The 19,675-nt window shown below is 40.1% G+C and overlaps 1 protein-coding gene across 3 annotated transcripts in view; it reads right to left on the bottom strand.

Moving 5' to 3' along the window:
* The window catches only part of KNTC1 (kinetochore associated 1), a 95,768-nt gene that overhangs the window by 72,728 nt on the left and 3,365 nt on the right, over positions 1 to 19,675 (bottom strand). For 2 of the 3 annotated variants that reach the window (XM_083717845.1, XM_083717844.1), the window contains 20 exons: positions 18,589 to 18,709; positions 17,999 to 18,114; positions 17,129 to 17,201; positions 16,695 to 16,772; positions 14,946 to 14,980; positions 14,127 to 14,237; positions 11,774 to 11,867; positions 9,809 to 9,861; positions 8,811 to 8,923; positions 8,111 to 8,168; positions 7,917 to 8,015; positions 7,644 to 7,687; positions 7,484 to 7,549; positions 6,161 to 6,236; positions 5,725 to 5,850; positions 5,074 to 5,163; positions 4,416 to 4,481; positions 3,606 to 3,667; positions 1,721 to 1,832; positions 1,201 to 1,344 (listed from right to left, as the gene is read on the bottom strand). In XM_083717845.1, the coding sequence (XP_083573971.1) occupies positions 1,201 to 1,344; positions 1,721 to 1,832; positions 3,606 to 3,667; positions 4,416 to 4,481; positions 5,074 to 5,163; positions 5,725 to 5,850; positions 6,161 to 6,236; positions 7,484 to 7,549; positions 7,644 to 7,687; positions 7,917 to 8,015; positions 8,111 to 8,168; positions 8,811 to 8,923; positions 9,809 to 9,861; positions 11,774 to 11,867; positions 14,127 to 14,237; positions 14,946 to 14,980; positions 16,695 to 16,772; positions 17,129 to 17,201; positions 17,999 to 18,114; positions 18,589 to 18,709 (1,737 nt within the window). Of the gene's footprint in view, positions 1 to 1,200; positions 1,345 to 1,720; positions 1,833 to 3,605; positions 3,668 to 4,415; positions 4,482 to 5,073; positions 5,164 to 5,724; positions 5,851 to 6,160; positions 6,237 to 7,483; positions 7,550 to 7,643; positions 7,688 to 7,916; positions 8,016 to 8,110; positions 8,169 to 8,810; positions 8,924 to 9,808; positions 9,862 to 11,773; positions 11,868 to 14,126; positions 14,238 to 14,945; positions 14,981 to 16,694; positions 16,773 to 17,128; positions 17,202 to 17,998; positions 18,115 to 18,588; positions 18,710 to 19,675 lie in introns of those variants that run through there. The other variant, XM_083717846.1, reaches the window with a different exon arrangement.

The raw sequence follows: 19,675 nt of genomic DNA, 5'->3' as shown, positions 1-19,675 counted from the left end.
TACAGAAGGGCAGGCCCATATGACCATCGTAGCTTTCAAACTATTTTGTCTTGTGAAAAATGCATCTAGCACCAGGGTGAACAAAAATGTATTATGTATTTTGATTTAGGTATCCACATCTGGACTTGACTTAGGGCATTAAAAAAAATGTACCGTATTTTTCGCTCCATAAGACACACTTTTTTCCTCCTAAAAAGTAAGGGGAAATGTGAATGCATCTTATGGAGCAAATGGCGCTGCGCAGAGAGGGAGAGCTGCGCAGCACCCCTTCAGCAAAGCGGGAGGAGGAACGGAGCCCCTTCTGTTCCTCTTCCTGCTTCGCTGAAGGGGCGCTGCGCAGCTCTCCCTCTCTGCGCAGCGCCTGTCCTGCGAAGCCAGAGGAGGAACAGAAGAGACTTCACAGTGACGCGCCTGTCCTGGAAGCTGGAGGAGAAACAGAAAGGTCTCCTTCTGTTCCTTCTCCAGCTTTGCTGAAGGGGCGCTGCGCAGAGAGGGAGAAGTGCGCAGCGCCCCTTCAGGACGCGCCTGTCCTGGCTTCTGCCTTAGCCGTGCGCAGCCTCTTCGTGCAGGGGGAGCTTTCATCCCGCTGCCCTGAAGAGGCTTGGTACGGTTATCCCAGAAGCCAGAACAGCCACATGGTATCCCAGAAGCCAGATCCCTCTTGCTGTTCTGGCTTCTGAGATTCAGAATATTTTTTTCTTGTTTTCTTCCTCCCAAAACTAGGTGCGCCTTATTGTCTGGTGCATCTTATGGAGCGGAAAATACGGTAATTCGCTTTCAATTCACATTCTTTTCCATAATTTTATAAGCTAAATTTAGTACTTTAAAAACCCAACAGGTATTAACTTTACTTCAATGTCCTTTAAATATTAAGAAGTATTTGGACAAATTTATTGCAGCTGTTTTCTGTCACAACTGTTGTGCAATCTGTTGTGCAATCTCCACCTTTACCAGAGCTTAAAATTACCAGGGCTTAAAAATAAATAAATCAGTGCATCTGCCTATTCACCAATCTTCACTAACTGAGATCTTAAAAAGACAGAGGATGAGAAATCTCCCCACCCCCCATAGGGACTGCATGCCAGTGTCAGGCAGACCCAGAGCACATTAAATTAGACCAAGGACAACATGTGGCTCCTGAGATGTGGGTTCTTCACCCATATTTTATAAGGATCCCCCTTGTCTCCCATTAGACCCTACCTGTCCTTTGGGTACAACACGCCTTACAAAAGGAATGATAACATCCTTAAACCACAGGCATAGTTCTTTGAGGGAAACTGTTGTAGGGATTGTATTAAGCAACTTGTCCAGCATTTTCACATTAAAGTCACCTTCGAAGTCTTCCTGGAGAAAAGGAAAGAGATTTTCACAACCATAAGACCAATAATTGTGGTAGTTAGTGTATGGCTTGTGATTATATGCAGCTGCTTTCTTAAATCAAAGACTATCAGGTCCATGTGGCTCAGTATGGTCAACTCTGACAGCAGCTCTCTGAGGCATCAGAGGGTTTTGCCAGTCCTGCTACCTTTGTATCATACAAAGGGGATACAAGCCAATCTAATGGACGTGCAGTGGAGTCGTAAGAGCTCTTGAGGAGCTGCAGCCAAGATCAGGCAACGCATGTAGCAAGGTATCTCATAGATACTTCAGGAACACAAAACAGCAGTGAGGCAAGGACAGAGAATGGTGCTGACCACTGGAAATATCCAAAACCGTTTACCTGATGCCTTAGCCAGAGGTACTGGGCAGACATGAGATTTCCTCCTTTTATCTGTAAAAGGATGTCCCTGAAGAGGTCCTCACTGTTCAGAAATTCAAACCAAGCAGTTCCACTAGAACCACAAAAATTGAACATTGAACCATAGCCCAACAAAACATAAATTACAAATACGAAAACAGGTGCAATTAAGATACAGAAGATTCTTCCTCCAAAAATGTGTTCAGCTTTGAACTTTGTAACCAACCTTAGGTTTTGGATTAGATAACACACACACACAAAAAGGCTGGGGGGGCAGCTCCAACCACAGTTCATCCAATACCTGCTGCCCACCCAGAAGGAAGAGGGGGCAGGGGGCGCTGGGTGCAATGCACCACGTTTTCGGCAACTCTCCAAAGCTGTCGCCATGAGCAGAGGAAAACAAGCCCCCTCGGGAGAGGCTGGCCCCTCTCGTCGGTTCCCAGAGCTTGTTTACCGGTGATCTGCCCTGGCTGGCATCCCCGCAGTCAAGGAAGATCTTGATAGGCGACATTTCCCAGCGTGGAAAATGCACACCCCCTCCCTCCTTGCTTCCCTAGCAGGGAAAGGAGATAGTCAGAAAGTCTATTTACATCTCTTTATTTCTGACTTTGCAGCACTACAGAAAACATGACCGAACAGCTCAGTCTTCAGCAAGCAAGTGGCAAAGACTTCCTTTACATACGCAACAGGAAGGTCTCATATTACACACACAGCAAGACTTTTGAAGCCTGTGAACTTCCGGGAAGATTCTTTCCCACAGCTAGTCACATCATGCGATGTTTTCACCAAGCTGCAAGTTTGCAGCTGCGTTGCTCTCATATCGTAACACTTTTCGGCAACTCTCCAAAGCTATCGCCATGAGCAGAGGACACCTGATTTTTTAAGATGAAATTTGGACTTAATTAACAGGCATGCTCTGAACTAGGGGAGACAAAGTACTCTAACTGATTCAGCCACTGTGTACCAAGGATTTGACCTGGAGAAGGATTATCGTCGCAATTGGACTGGTATGTCGGAACAGAGGAGGGATGAGCCTCCATTATTCTTTTTGATATATTTTGCATCTGCTGTTTTATTTGGCAAATTCCCCTTGAAAGACTGACTGCCTGATTGTTTGAAAATGCAAGTGGAATTGAAAGAGTATCTTGCTATCGTTATGGTTTAACTACAAAATTGACTGTGAAAATTTGACTAAGGTTTTGGCAAAGAATCTTAATGGAATGATAAAAGAATTTAGGATGGGAGTAATGGTGTTCTTGTTGAAGCAGTAGCTCGTTAGCAGCTGGAATGAGACCAAAGAAGGGAAGTTTGGATATATGCCTGGCTCTAATGGCGGAAGGCCAGTCTCCCTTTGTCTTGGCTGTGACGCACTGAGAATTGTCTGTGTGTGCAGAAAACGAAAGTGAAGGGTCGCCAAAGAGAATGTTGGATTACAACAGGAAGAGAAAGAAAAGAAAGAAGAAAAAACTGATTTCACACAGAACTACATAGGGAGGTTCACCTGACGCCTGCATTATATATTTTCAGAAGCCAGGTGAAAACCTTCCCCTTCAACCTGGCCTTTGGCTGATTAATATTCTATAGCCTTTTAAATGTGTCTGTGGGAAGGCGGGGTATTGTTTTGCTGTTTTGATCTACTTATTTACTTGTTTTTATCCTGTATTTTAACTGCCCCAAGATCTTAAGATTAAGTGGTATATAAATCTTAATAGGATTTTTAAAAATTCAAATCCCCATTATTTTTGTCTTCTGTAGTCTTGCAAAATAGAAAAAAAATCTACTACAGTTAATATACATCATTCTAGAAAATGTTATAATTTACACATGCACAAACCCAAAATCAACACAAGAAAAAAACAAGATAGACCTGAACATCTCTGATCCAAATGCTCCACAAAATGTAGTTAGCTTTGCTTGTGCCTTCATCACCTGGAGGGGAAAAACCCACTGATTTTTGACAAGAAAAATACTTGGATGCACATTTAACAAGAGATCTGCCAATAGACTGACAGATTCTTCAGAACTGCCAACTCAGTATTCCACTGTGCACAATTAGATTAGAGGGTATCAGGGATGGGCTGAGCCTTTTTAGCCTTTTCTGGAACCTCCTCTGAAAATGCCACTTGCTCACATCTTGTGGCATTCTAAGCAGATCCTAGAGGGGCTTTTGCTTTAATTCTGCCAAAAAAATTTTTATTGGGGAGGCATTTTTAAAATTATTAATCACCTTTTACATATATCTCTCAAGTCACAAAAACAGCTAAAATATTTTGAATAGCACGTCACAAAAAACAGCTAAAATATTTTGAATAGCACAAAAATGACTGGAAAAACTTGAAAAACAATACAAAATGAACACCTAAGCCTTTTCATTCAGTTGGAAAATAGCTTTTATATGTTGCTATTCTTTACTATGTTATTCATTAATTGTTTCATTACTATTCTCATTATAAACTACCTTGTGAAGGTCTGCCCTAAAAAGTAGAGCAGAAATGTATTAAAATAAATTTAAATGTTTCACTCCCTTGTGCCCTTGACAAGAAGACATATCAGTGCTCCGCCTCACAGCCTCTATACACTTGCCAGAGTGTAGAGGCCAAGGTTCTCTTTCCAGTTCCTCATTTCACCCACATCCCAGTAATAATTTAAAGGTCCAGGATTGTTTGATTTTCATTACCTCTGTAAGAGATGCTGGGTCCCCAGTCAAGAAAGGAGCAACAGTTTTGTCACCTCTCTTCAGGATCTGAAATGATAAGTGCTAAATTAACTTGCAGTCCAATGCAATCATTATAACAAAAAAAATCTCCACGGGTAGCTGTAAACTAGGTTTGGTTCTGGATGTCGGTGACCAATATCTAGTGCTGGAGCAGGGCCTGCGCAAGAGAGCTCTAGAGGGAACTCAGTAAACAACTGTTAACCCAGCTTAGAATCTCCCTGCCAGCCCCTGCCCTTCTTGGTCATCTCCTGGGCCATTGTTCTCAGCTGCCATTTTTGACTCTTTCGTCCAAAGAGACTTCATCCTACAGAGACGTCTGCTGATAACTTCCCAGAGGCTGACTCTGGGGCTTCCCACCAGATGCTCTGCCATCTTCACTCTTAAGGTCTGGGTGAGCGAAAAGAATCAGGGTTTGAGGCAAAGCCAGTAATGTGGCTGGAGAGGTTGTCAGCAACCCAGGTGACACTAGGTACTTTACACTGCTTTAGAACTGTAGCAGGTTCTTCCAGGCCCTCAGCTAAGCTTCGATTCTCTATGGGGTCCCACACCTCTGCCTCCAAGATGGGTCTCCCAAGGCCCTGGTCGAGTAGGATGTGTGAAAGCACCTATCAAAACCTACCCTGCTTCTAGCATAGTTCAGCATTTCCCGAGCACTTTCATATATTGGCCATGGTGTATTTATGCAGTACTCAGTCACAAACTGGTTATCCTATTTAGAAGGAGAAACAATTAAAAACACAGAATAAACTTATCTTCTAAACAGCTTAAAAGAAAAACTTATCACATACTCCCATGTGCAAATTATCTACTGCAAGAGAGCTACAGATACACATGCACAAGACACGCATAGAGTTTGGCTTCTCCATAGAAGGTGTAGCGGTATAGGCTCTGAACCTGGTAAGGGCTAATAAACTGCAGCTGAATCCTGGTCAGATGGAGATCCTGTGGGTGAGAGGTACTTGGATCCAGAGAACAGGTGAACTGCCTTTATAGACAGAATTGCACACCCTCTGAAGGAACTGGAGCATAGTGTGGGAGTACTCATGGATCCATCATTGATCATTGGAGGTTCTAGTTGTCTCTGTGACTATGAGTACCTTTTACCAGCTTTGGCTGAAATGCCTACAACAGCTCATTGAAAGGGATATCCTGGCTATCAGCAGCCTTGAGACTGGATTGCTGCAGTGCACTCTATGTAGTAGGTCGCTTAGATATTTTGTATATAAAGTGGTATAAAAATGCTTTTAAATATAGTAGGATAAATCCATACCTTTATTTTATCCAGCGTTTCTTTAGCTTGAGCCACAAGTTCTAGCCAGGCTGACTGGCAATCTCCAGCAACAGACTCTGAAGCCAATCTCTCCAAAATAGAGCTCATTTTCACTTTGTAAACGTTCTGTTGTTTTTTAAACACACACATAACACATTATTTCCCCTTTGGGAAAAAAAAATCTTCCTTATTTTCAGAGTAGGAGGCTTGTCTAGTATTGTCAGAGAAAAATTTGCAGAACATTTGTTTATTCTTTACCAGTCCCTTGCCTCCATTAACAATTTTGAAATTTACATTTAAAACTCCTGCTGTAGTGGGTAACTGGAATGAGTAGGCATGGAAGCTACCAGAGAGAGCTTCATTGTCTACTTATTTCATTGTGGTTTTGCAGTTGGCAGTAAGTGATGAGGTACGATTTGCAGACAAAGTCCTTTACCTCAACATCCAGTCCAAACTGAACAGCAAAATTCTCAGCTTCAGTAAATTTGTGCTTGTGAAGTAAACGGCTCAGTCTAAAAAGGGGGAGAAAACGAAGTGCTGTTGCCTCCCACTTAAAAATGGTCACGGCCAGTTAAATCTATTCATCTAATTACTTACACTCACTTTAGTTACATGATCACAACCTTGGGCCAGTGGGAGGGGGATAAATAAATAGAGTGGGAGAAACCCACTCTTCATTATACACCTTTAGGCATGAGGAGAAAATGTTCCTCTTCTCCGAGGCCTTTGGCTGATTGACATCCAATCCCTTTTTAAATGTGTTGCGGGAGGGGGATTATTGACTTGTTTTTGTTCTTATTTTTATTATGTATTGGGGGGGGGCTTATATTGTAATTTTATGTTGTGAACCACCCTGAGATCTACAGGTACAGGCTGGTATGCTAACTAAACAATTTTCCCACCACCAATGCACTCAGCAAGGCTTCTCCACCACAGAAAAAGCCTTATAAGGAACGGTTCAGGGAGCAGGGATTGTCAAGACAGGAAAAGAGGAGATACGTCAGCAATCATCAAATATGTAAAGGGCTGCCACAAGGAAGATGCAGCAAGCTAGTTTTCTCCTGCTCTGGAGGATAGGACACAAATGAATGGTTTTAAGTTATAAGAAAAAAGATTCTGACTTAACATCAGGAAGAACTTTCTGACAGTGGAACAGACTCCCTTGAAGGATGGTGGACTCTCTTTCCTTAAGCAGAGGTTGGATCACCATCTGTGACAGATGCTTTAGTTGTGATTGCTCCATTGCAGGGAGCTGGACTAGATGATCCTAGGGGTTCCTTTCAGCTCTACAATTCCACAATTAAGTAACTGAGGACTGCCTTACAGAACCACCACCTAAGGAAATATGACCAAACCTCCTCACACTCTCTCCAGCAAGCAGCTGTGGTAGCTGAAATTATCTGACATTAAGACAAGAAAGAGGTGCTATCTATGCAATCATTTTAGTGATTATTCTCTTAGATGTAAAGAAACTGATTTCAGAGGTTTCTTGGTCCAAAGCCCATTTCATTTACCTTTAGGGATTTCCATCTGGAGACAAGTTTCTCTTCCTATGTTCTTACTGGGAGAATGAGTCTGCAATTAACTCAATAGGACTTAAATCTGAGTGGACACTTATAGGATTGTAATGTTAAGCATATGTTTAACTCTTTCACTTTGAAGTTAATGAGGCTTACGACACACTTAACTTTGGCTCAGCCATATCACAAGTACCAAATTTTCTACATAAGCAGTAGTAGAAGTCAAAATATATGTATACCTGTTCTCAGGCAAGGCTTCAGTTAAGCATCTCAATACCAGAAGTGAGACTGGATGGTCTGATGCCCTAGAAATGAGTGTGTGGTTTAAAAAAGAGCTTTGATAACCATCAAAAATAAAGCAGCAGCTTTTTATTGTATTTTATTAAAGTGCCAACTTACCTTTGGTTATTTTCATACATTCCTTCCAAAAAGTAAATTGTATCCTGCATGGGAAACAATATGTAGCATGTGCCATAACTGTACAAGATGTCAAAGAAATAAACTACTATTGGACTTTTAGAAGACATCTGAAGGCAGACCTGTTTAGGGAAGCTTTTAATATCTGATGAATCACTGTACCAAATCCTACAATACTTAAACTCTGACTTGGATTTCTTTTTACATTCCCCCTCGTCAGCCTTACTTAGGATTGAAGAAAAGAGAAAAACATACCGTATTTATTCCGCTCTGAATCAATGAAGAAACATTAGTAGTTTCCAAAGAATAGAGCTGGTGCATAGCAGGCAGTGAAAACACCACGATGTTCCTCATCTACAGAGAAATAGTGCAATTAGGATAATCCTAAAGGATGCTGCCAAAATACAGGCAGAATGTTTTGAAGCTTTTCTTTGATAGAAGACAATTACCTGTTTGCCATCATCAGGGTTTGTCAAAGCAACTAGCTTAAGACTGGCAATCCCCTGTCTTAACAAAAGAAGGGAAATGCATCAACTAATGACAAAAGTTATGAGCCATCACCATTTACATTTTATTTCAGTACTTTAGTTATTTATTACATTGGTATCTCACCTTTCCTCCAAGGAGCTCAAAGTGGCATAAATGATTCTCACTCTCCCCATTGTATTCTGTGATGTAGGTTAGTCTGAGGGACAGTGACTGGTCCAAGGTCACCCAGTGAGCTTCACGGCTGAGTGAGAATTTTAACCCAGTTGGATACTCTAACCACTGCACCATGCTGGCTCCATCAGTAGGGGGCACCAAGTTGCCTATCCTTGCCATATGGGGACAAGAAACCTGTGGCCCTGCAATGATTATGGATTCCCAACACCCCTGTTTTTCAGCATGGAACATGGCTACTGGCCAGAGTTGTAGTTCAATAACAGCTGATTAGTCACACAACACATACACACAGCCCATTCCCGTGGATGTCTGCTCAGAAATTAGGTCCTTCTTTGATCCCAGGGGCTGATTCTGAAGTCAGTGAATACAAAACTTCAAGAAAGTGTGGGCATCAGCTCTGGTTAAGAGGCATGGGGAGGAGCCATTCTTCTGCTGTGGCACACCCTTTCATACTTCTCAGCAAGTATGCTATAATCCTGAATTTACCCTGCAGCTGCTGAAAAATCCGATTCTGAAATCAGAAGAAATTCTTCAATGTAAACAGAACAACAGCTCCAAATCATGGTAAGAGTGCAAATATTCCACAAAGACAAACCATTCTACAAGAAAAAGAAAACAAAAGTGTCATTATGATGTAACTAATTAAGACCTATTACCATGAAAGTATACATTTGTAATACTTAGATATTTCATACTATGAAACAAACATTTCTATTTTGGTGGATAATTTGTCATGTTCATTAATCAGGGCTGTCAATGGCTTCTGTCCCTTCATCGTTTCCATTTTTTCTCCACAGTGCACATCTTCTCTCACATTGGTCCCACATGACAGGATGTGTTGCTAGTCAACACATCAGTCAAGTTCCAAGAATCCCTAGGTATGCACCACCAAATGGCGGAGACTTCAGGCACTGATAGCCAGGTGCAAAATGTGCATGGCAAATTTTGAACACTGGAAATCCTACTTGTGGACAAATTAACCATTTCACAAAAGGAGTATCAATCAGGGTGGGGGGAGGAGGCTCACACCTCAACATGGTAGGTATTCTTTTACTGACTTTGTTAAGACAATCGAACAAGGTTTTCACCCTCCATCAAGTCATGGAACCTTATTGAGAAAAACTTTCATTTGACTGGCTTTCTTGAAACATCTAAAACTAAAACCATCAGCTGCTATTTTTCCTTCTTTTCTACTAAACTCTATATTCCTTGTATGGGTATGCTTTGTTACTTGAAATTAAAAATCAATTAAAAATATAAGTAGACTTTATCTTAAACATTCTTAAAACATAACCAAAGTTTAATATATTAATTAACCATTTAAATAAGAGCTCATCATGGTTATGAATGCCCTGAATTCCACTAGTGGAAACAAATGTTTTCTTACCAATTGTCCATTTGCCAAATACTGAAACTATGGAACATAACCTTATCCAGGAGCAATCTGTAAAACTGGGCAACAAATAAATCAAAATAGTACTTGCCTCATTATCCAAGACAAACAATAATTCATCTACAACCTGAAGCATTTTTGCAGCTGTAAAAAATGTAAAAAGGAAAAAAGGATGTAAGTCTGTCAATTTCTTGCTTTAAAAAGTTGCATTGAAATAGAAACTGTAAAATAGGGGTGTGGAACCTGTGGCCCTCCAGATATTACAGGACTCCAATACAGCCCTAGCCAGTAGGGCCAGCAGTCAGGGAAGTTTTTTTAATGTTTAATATTTTATTATGTTTTATATATGTTCAAAGCCGCCCAGAGTGGCTGGGGCAACCCAGTCAGATGTGAGAGGTACAAATAATAAAACGATGATGGCATTGGCAATGATGAGGATAGTAGCTGCAGTCCAGCAGCATCTGGAGAGTCACAGGGTTCCCCGTCCCTACAGTAATACACCTGGGGTCTCTGAACAGAAACTCTAGGGTCCTGAGGCCCTGAGCGTTGCCCTGGGGATTTACCCTGGGGATTTAAGATGACCATTTAGGAAACAGGGTCAAAGCTAATAAAGATTTCAAGAGACAAATGTACCTAGCTGTCGTAACCTGGGACCCATAACTTGGGACAGATGTCAAGACCCTCAGCTCAACACAGCACAGCATGCACCTATGCTCACATTCTCTATCGCAGTACATGTTTCTCAAACACAACTGACCTCACTAAGCTTGCTAAATGCTAAGTCTGTATAAGCACATTCTCACAGTCACAACTACAATGTATCTGTGCCATTGTCTTCTATTGGAAATGTACTGGAGAGATAGGCATCTCTCTCTTTCCACACATGTAATGCTCATTAAATCCCAAAGCCAGACATGTCCAGTATCAATCCGATAATCTGTCAATTGAGTAAATGAAGGATTTACACTGTAGAGTAATAGAATCATAGAGTTGGAAGTTTAAGCATTTTCTCCCTGCATCCCCACCTGAGAATATTTCTGTCTTTTTCCTAGCAAGCAGGGCCTCTTGTTTTCTCATCAGCTTAGCAAAACACACCAAGAGCTCATTGCCCTTCGCAGACTAGAAACTTCGAAAGCATTTGTATGAGACAGAAGAATAGTGAATCTATTAAGTTTGCCCAGAACTATCTGCTGCCACTGTATTGCTGGTAGATAGGAGCATAATTTTTGTAAACCAATCAAGCTGTTCATGTTCTGTTATCCAATTATATTGCTGAAAAGAATCGATCACAAATTAATCGTGTAAAGCAAAAGCTATAAAGAGGTTTTGAAATGTATGCTCGGAGTCCATAATTCCTCTGGATCATTTATTCTTACAACAGTCTGCAATAAATCTGAACCCTTTCCAAGATGCTGCTTGCCTTTATTTGGCTAAAAAGGACTGGCTATTTCCAGACCCCCTTTGTAGGGTAACACACTTAGGCAGGCATAGTCAGCTGCACAAATATAAGATGGAGGACACCTGGATTGTCAATAGTACATGTGAAAATATCAGGTCTCTAGGTGGTTGCTTGCAAGTAAACAGCCAGGACTCCAACCTGTCTTTTCCAGGCTTTATTTAGTGCAACTATGTACAGTTCAGAAATCCAAAGTTCATGTCTGTGTCAGTCACTTGCAGATTCCAGGAGTGGCTTTTCCGCCCCCCCCCCCCCCCCAGCATAAGAACTTAGAAAAAGACCTAAAGGTCTTAGTAGACCACAAGCTGAACATGAGTCAACCGTGTGATGCAGCAGCAAAAAAGGCTAATGCTCTTCTGGACTGCATCAACAGAAGTATAGTGTCTAGATCAAGGGAAATCATAGTATTGCTCTATTCCACCTTGGTCAGATCACGCTTGAACTGCTGTGTCCAGTTCTGGGCAGCACAGTTTAAAAAGGATATTGACAAGCTGGAAGAGTATGGAAACAAAGGCTTTTAAATAAATATCAAAGGTCGTGGGAAACTAAGTCTTTGGGGAAAAAAGAGTTCTTTAGGATGCCTAAGCCTGGAAAACATACCTTCAATCAAACTTGAATCAGCAACACTTTGAATGCTTATCTGCCTTTTGTTAGGATTCACCTCCCACACAGACATCACACAGTCACCTGTACCCTTTTAAGAAAAGTATTTGTATCAGAAACCTACATTCTGTTTCACAACAGACCTAATCAGTGATTCTCAAGATATTTACTTATGAAAATCATTATAGGCACAAAGATTTTAAAATTGTAATAGCAAGTTGGAACCCTCTCCCACCCCAATTTCTGGGCTCAGCATCACATTTTTGGAAGACTCTGGGCCACCAGTTGCTGGTGGATTTTTCCAGTGCTGCTTTGAATTGCAACTGCTACACACATTACAAAATCCTTCTGGGCCATCTAGAGGAGTTGGGAGCTGGGGGCCCTGTTATGCAGTGATTCTGCTCCTTCCTCCCGGGCCATATCCAGAAAGTGGTGTTGGGGGATGAGTGTTCAGACCCCTGGGCTCTCACTTGCAGGGTGCCTCAGGGCTTAATCCTCTCCCCCATGTTTTCAACATGAATATGAAGCTGCTGAGAAAGATCATCGGGGGATTGGGCTGGGCATTCACCATTATGCAGATGATACCCAGCTCTACATCTCTTTTAAATCAGAACCAGTGAATGCAGTAAAGGTCCTATGTGAGTGGCTGGAAGCTAACTGATTGAGGTTGAATCCTGACAAGACAGAAGTATTGTTTTGGGGGGAACGGGGTGGGCAGGTATGGAGGTCTCCATGATCCACTAGTATGATCTTCACTAGTATGTATATTTCATTGATAATTATTCACTGATGAAGACTTTATTCCGAAACAGTTGAACTATTCCGGATGCACTGTCTTGCAGTTACTTGTATATTTTGTGAGATGTTTTGTATGATATATATATTGTTTTGAAGTGGCTTATTTGTATATTTTTAATGACATCATACCGATTATATATTTACTAACAGTTATTAGCCAGCGTGTTGCGTTTGCTTTTGTAGACTGTTACAGGGAACCAGGCAGAGGGCCTTCTCAATAGTGGCGCCAGCCATGTGGAAAATCCTCCCATCAGTTGTCAAGGAAATAAACAACTATCTGTCTTTTAGAAGGCATCTGAAGGCAGCCCTGTTAGGGAAGTTTTTAATGTCTGATATTTTATCGTATTTTTAATATTTTGTTGGAAGCCGCCCAGAGTGGCTGGGGAAACCCAACCAGATGGGTGGTATAAATAATAGAAATAATAAAATTATTACTACTATTAAAATCCCCTTTATGGAGAAGGTGCTTGGAGCCCAGCTGTAACCTGCATGTAGATCACTGCGCATATCACATTAATATATCATCACATTAATGGGTTGTCGTCATCGTCCCCCGAGGATAAAAATGCCAGGAAGCTGAAATTAGCACTTCCAGTGCCCATACATCCGAACAGGAACTAGACATTACTTCCATGCCCCCGCTCGCCAGACCTATGTAGTGTTATAAGAAAAACTGCTCTTTTTCCCTTATGGGGTACCCAAGAGCCTGTATAGTCCTTATGTAGGTTCCCTATCGGTAGGAGAAAATAACAAAGGCCAACCAGAGAATACTGAGAAGCAAAGCAGCTAGTAAGCCTGATCTTTATTAAACTGTTGCAACAGGGTGCTCACTCACCACAAGCAGAAGGGAGGAGGAACCCAGAACAATGGTGTGCAAGCCCTTATATAGACTTTTTGAAATTGCCACCCTGCAAGCCTAAGACCACCCCCCAATACATCATACATACATCACAGAAGGGGCAGCCTACAGCAGAAGCCAGGATACCAGTAATGGTCTCTGATTGCATTACCTGGGCAGTCTGGCTACTCTTTTCAAACACAGATACACCCTTAAGACAGGATTTGTGAGCAAAGAGACAATGGGGCTTTCCCCATTTGCCTCCCTTGCTGCAGAGGAATATTTGAGGTCATTGGGAAAGTCAAAAAGGCTTCAGGACTGCTTTCCTGCACTGTTCCAGACATGTGGTTTATATACTTATGTATGTGTTTATGTGCCTTGTAAGTTTATGAACATTTAATTTATATATTTGAGACCTTAAATTCTTATAACACTAGGGATATTCAACCATGATGTTGCCTGTCTCTGCAACAGCTAGCAATGAAGTGGCTGGGAAAAGGAAACAACCATCACATGACACATTTTGTGGCCTTAGACATATGAAGACAAAAAGAGCAAAACACACCTGGGTACAAAATCTCTCAACAGAGAGATGGGAACACATAAGAGGGACTACAGAAGCCAAATATTTTGCACACATCCTGAAGTCAGCACAGATTGCTGCAGATAAACCCACAGGAAGTTCACAGACAAAGGTATTCAAATAATACTTACCCCTATTATCAAAGTGATCTTGTTAGTTGTGTGCTTAGTTGTGGAAGTCAGGCAGCCAATGGTGTGATAGTCTTTTGTAGAAATAAAACATGTTTCCACCTGCCCTTGTAACTGTAAGGTAGACAAATAGCCACTCACAGATTTTACTGTTTGTTAAAGTGGTAGAAATAACTCACAATCGCAAGAAAAATGATAAATTAATTTGGAGGAGTAACTTGATTAAAAAAACCTAATGAGTTATTTAGCCAAGTAGTTTTATCAATTACATTTCAGATATTTGGATATGGATAAAAATAGCATTTCTAAAGGAATAAGCATGCTTGCTTTATTTATTTATTAATAAGGTGATGCACGGATGTGTTGCAGCAGGCATCATCTTAGAAGAGGCATTCCCTCCTGCCCATGAGAGAAGTTGGTGCTTGCCATCTGCTTTCATATGGGGCATACTTTTTCATCAGGGTCAGAGATATCAGCCTTGAATCTGGCAGCTATCCTTATAAGAATGTTAGCAAAGCTCTATGAAATCTCTTCAGCTTCCTGGAACAGGGGAAGGTCTCTCCTTCCATCAATAGAGTGATGCACAAAGTTCTTTGCATCGTCCTGTTCCTGAGGTAAGTGGAAAGAATAACTTACTCTGCTTAATCTCCATCACAGAAGAGCAGTGGATTACCAATGTGATATATTAATTCATTTTTAATGTGGCAATTAACATTTTGCATCCCTAGTAGATCTGTACACACACCCAGTACTATGAATCACAACCAAACTATTTCAAAAACCAATACACAATATATAAGATATATGAATGCTCCCACTTGCCTTCTTTGCAGAATTGAAGTCCAGCTTGTCAATTGCTGCATAAACATAAAATGTGTGTTGAGAAAAGCAACATTACATATCTATTTTTTAAAAGTATTTTCTATTGGGCTGTTGTAGTCACAGATTCAGAAGGCAGATTTGATTTCTGTAAACTTTTTACTGATCACACATTTATTAGCCTGGCCTCTTTTTTAGTGTATACTTCAGGAAATTTGCAGTTGCAGTAGCTTACTACAATAACTTATAGTATACAAACATAAAGAAAGAGTCTTGGAAGCAGTTTAAGACTAACAGATTAGTGTAATTTAAGCTTCCATGGACTAGTGTCTGTGCATCAATGAAATCTAATACCATGATATATCAGTCTTTGAAAAAGTCTCATTACAGCGGTACCTACAGTTACAAATGGGATCTGTTCCGGAGCCCCGGCCGCATCCCAAAAACTTCATAACTGGAGGCACCCTTCTGCGCATGCAAGCAGAGCGATGGAGCAATTCAGCGTCTGGGGCGAAACCCAGAAGTATACACTTCCGGGCCATAACCCGAAGATTACATAACCTGGAGGCTACGCAACACGAGATACCACTGTATACTTTTTCCTTGCTGGTTATAATACTATTGCAGCACAACCCTAACCATGTCTACTCAGAAGTAATTCCTAGTGAATTCAATGCAGCTTCCTCTCAGGAAAAGAGGTTAGGATTGCAGCCGGATAACTCATCTACTCCTCTGAATTTTATCTAATAATTAAGCAATAAATATTGATACTGTTATTTAAAATAAAGATAGACAATAACATTCAGTTTTTGAAAATCTGCATGATCAAGAATATAAAACAAAACACTTTGGATAGATATATGTTGAACAAAGTAATAAAAATATTGTCATAAATACTAGATTTAGAACAGATCAAAGGAAAAATCCACCACTACCACCATCACAGATCAGTTCATACAATCCAGACTAGAGCATGACACAAGTATGCTTACAAGGCAGGTAGCTCCAGATGACTCAATGGCCACATTCACATGCAAAATTAATCCACAATTTAAAACCACATGCAAGAGTTGAAACAAAACTGAACAACCCACCTGCACACACCTCCCTCTCTCTCTCTCTCTCTCTCACACACACACACACAATTCTCCTCTGAAAAGATTGTGAGGATTTGGTAGCATTTAATTTCAATTTCACAAAATCCCAGATTATAATTGTGAAGAAACCAAAAATCTCAGTTTACAACAAACTCTGGTTAGTTTCAAAATAAGCCAACATCAAGCCATGGATTATGAAGACAACTTGTTAAACTAACCAGTTAGTTGCAAACTACAATCTCTGGTTAATACACCCCAACAAGCTGTGATACTGTGAAAGTAACACTAAATGTTCCTGAAGTCCTGCTCAAGATCATGTGAAAAGTATCCTGCATTCATTTATAAATATTACAATTGCAGCAGTTGTGTGGTTATTGTTGGCTCTCTAAAGCAAACATATTGAAATTGGTTTGCATTGAATACTACAAACCAATAAAGATTATCAAAGCCAGTGCAATTCAATTAATACACATAATTAATTACCACTTAAACAAAATCTCTTGCTCCTGCAGTATTAAGATGTTGGTGCTCAGCACATTACAAACCTGAGATTCTAATCATTACAGAAAGCAGAAAGAAAAACTCCATCTCTTACTACATGTTTACATGCAATGATGCACAATTAGGCTTTAGATCTAAAACAACATTGTCCTACCTTCCTGAGTTTTGGCAAATGGAAGGTGCGTAATGTAGAAGAAGCCACTGTTTGTGAGAATAAATGCATGGTAGGTTCCTATCAAAATAACCAAAGACAAGGTAAATATCAAGAAGTCTTCCCAGCAAGGGTTATCAAATTGTGTCCATGTGATCTTCTTCAAGTAAAGGAACTGCCACGTGGCATCTCCAAACATGAGCAAATAAAGGAAGAAAACTTGGTTTACACCAAGGTAATTGAATTCAAAGTAAATAAAAATAATCAAGGGTGCACAAGTTGAAATTTGATTAAAATTCACAGAATCAAGTTCAAATCAGCATCATATAAGTATCCTGTATCAGGCAGAATTCTATGGCATTACATTTCCTCCCCTCCCCCACTCAACCTGATCTTACCTGAGAAAAACCTGAGCTTATTCAGAAAAAATATCGTACCTGTATCTCCATTATCTTTTTCTAGAATAAGATTCAGATAAGTCCTGTCATCTGAAGATCTTTGAACCAACATCTAAACACATTTTTAATTTAAAAAAAGGTAATTAGAATGAGTTTCAAAAAAAGCAATGTAATTTACACCACATATTAATTTAATCCTACTCAAATAATGAATTTTGTAAATTACATTAGTATCTATTATAGTTTAAAATCAGTCAGCACATCAACAGCAGAAATTCACCAGGATACCAAAACTAAAGTTCAATTGTTGAATATATGCTTCACACCCATAAGTCCCACAGTTCAATTATCAGCATCTCTAGTGAAATAGACCTCTGATAGCAAAGCAGGAAATTCAACTGATTTGATGACACTGGACTGTTGATGTAACTGGGCTGGAATGGTTCAGAAGTAACACTGAACTATGGTTTAGTATTACATACCAAGCCTCAGGGCTCCCACTCTCCCACACCTCTTATCTACTATGGTTACTTGCTATGTTTAAATCCAGACAAACTATGGTTAGTACTAACTATGGTTTAGAGAGAAAGCCAACTTCAAACAATAGTTTACAATCCTACCTTATTTCCCTAAACTATATTTAACCCTAACCACAGTTCTTGGACAAAATGAGTAACTACAGTTAGCTGAAAATATAAGCAAAAGCTTCCAATCTCTTCCTTGCAATCAGCAAAAGGAGGAAACGGAAGGAGGCAATACGTGAGCCAAAGCTCGCCTAGGTTTATCCCCAGGGTTTAGTGTCACATATCAATGCAACCAGTATGAGGCAACTTACACTTCATATATTTAAGAATGTCTGAGGCAGCTGCATATAGTTATATAGAAGCAAAAAAGAAATAAGCTACATACATTAGTTAACAAGGTTTGCTTTGTTGATACATGAATCAGATGTAGGTTTCCACTTCTCTCCCCAATCACAAGAAACTGTGCTTCTTGACACAATCCAACAACTTCCACCTCAGTCTCTAAAAGGTTTTAAAAAGAAGTATTCAGATACCACAATGGGTGACTATATTCAGAAATGATGATGTATTATTACATAACGAGATGCAGTGAATTTTTGCCTCATACACTCCTCTGCTGTGGGAAATACTAGATAGTTATTACTGTCTTAACATCTCAAAGGTCAAAAGATGGCAAAAGTATTTTAATAAACATTTAAAAATTTGGGCTATGTGTCTATAATATACCAACATTAATACTGAGAGCCACTGCCCTGATCAAGTGATTTTATAAGGGCATGACAACACCAGGCTGATCTATTTCCTTCAAAGGGGAAAGAGTTCCTGTGTTCAGGACTTCAAAACCATATCACAGAACATGCAAAACTCCAGATCAGAGCACAGATTTTAATTAAGAAAACAAACTGAGGTACACTACGTTGAAAGTTCCAAGTATTCAATTTATGGCTGCTTTAAGATACAAAATGGTAAGCTCACCAAACTGAAGAAACATCTTAAGAGACTGGCAAATATTATCAAGCACCACCACTGTTCTGTCAGCCACCAACACACATCCATCACTGAAGGAACAGCCATATAACTTTGGGTTAGACAAAACCTGACCAATAAAAGAAAGCATCTGAACGTAAACAGAACTTATTTACAAATACAAACAGATAAGCAGCCTGTCCAGATTAAATTGTGTGTTGTAACTTTCTGTGTGTATCTAGCACAAAATCTAGCATCTGACTGGACCGGTGTCTTGTCTCGGTCGTGGACCGGATGAGAGCCAAGAACAGGGTGGATTTGATTTAAATAAAATCTATTTAAATCACAATTTAAATCACTAGTCAGTAAGACTTGATTTAAATCACTATTTTACAGAAAGGCTCATTCTTGCTGGTGTAATCTTAATATTTACAACCAGATTAATGTTTCATTTTTGGAATAATAAATGTTCATAGTGGTTTTTACAGTTATATAAAAAATTACTGATTTGGTTATACTATTAGAAATACATAGACCGATAATTATGACATTATTGTGAGGTTTAATAAGTTAACTTCATATTTGGACAACTTTTCTGCTGTACTTTATTGGAAGGAGGGAAAAAACCAATTTCCTTAATAACAATTTAAATAATTTATTTAACTAAAATGATAACATAGCATATGTATCCATGTTTGTTAACTGATGTGGTTAAACATTTTTTTTAAAAAAAACTTAGACCTTACACACAAATGTAATGGAATCTAAAAGGGGCTATATCTCCCAGCAGCTCTGGCTTAGGAGAGGCTGGCCTTTCTTTTTCTAGAGTGCGGGGGGAGGCGGGAGATACAGGTGGTAGGCCCAGGCTGGAACAGGCCTGCAGAATGAACAGCTGGAAAGCTGGAAAAGGGGACCAAAGGATTGGATCAGAGAAGTTCAGGGATTCCTGCTGCAGGACTGAAGTTCCAGGTAGACTTTATTGTTTGGACAATGTCAGGCAAGCTCTGGGAAGAAGGACCTGGAACCAGCGAGCTCTTATTAGTTGTCTGGCAAGCAATTCAAAGTCTCACCAAGGACCTACAGATCCCAGTTACTA

Source organism: Podarcis gaigeae (assembly GCF_964106915.1).
Source record: "Podarcis gaigeae genome assembly, chromosome: 16".
In the NCBI taxonomy this organism is placed as follows: domain Eukaryota; kingdom Metazoa; phylum Chordata; class Lepidosauria; order Squamata; family Lacertidae; genus Podarcis; species Podarcis gaigeae.
The sequence above is the reverse complement of the archived record's forward strand: the minus strand, read 5'-3'. Positions and strand labels throughout refer to the sequence as shown.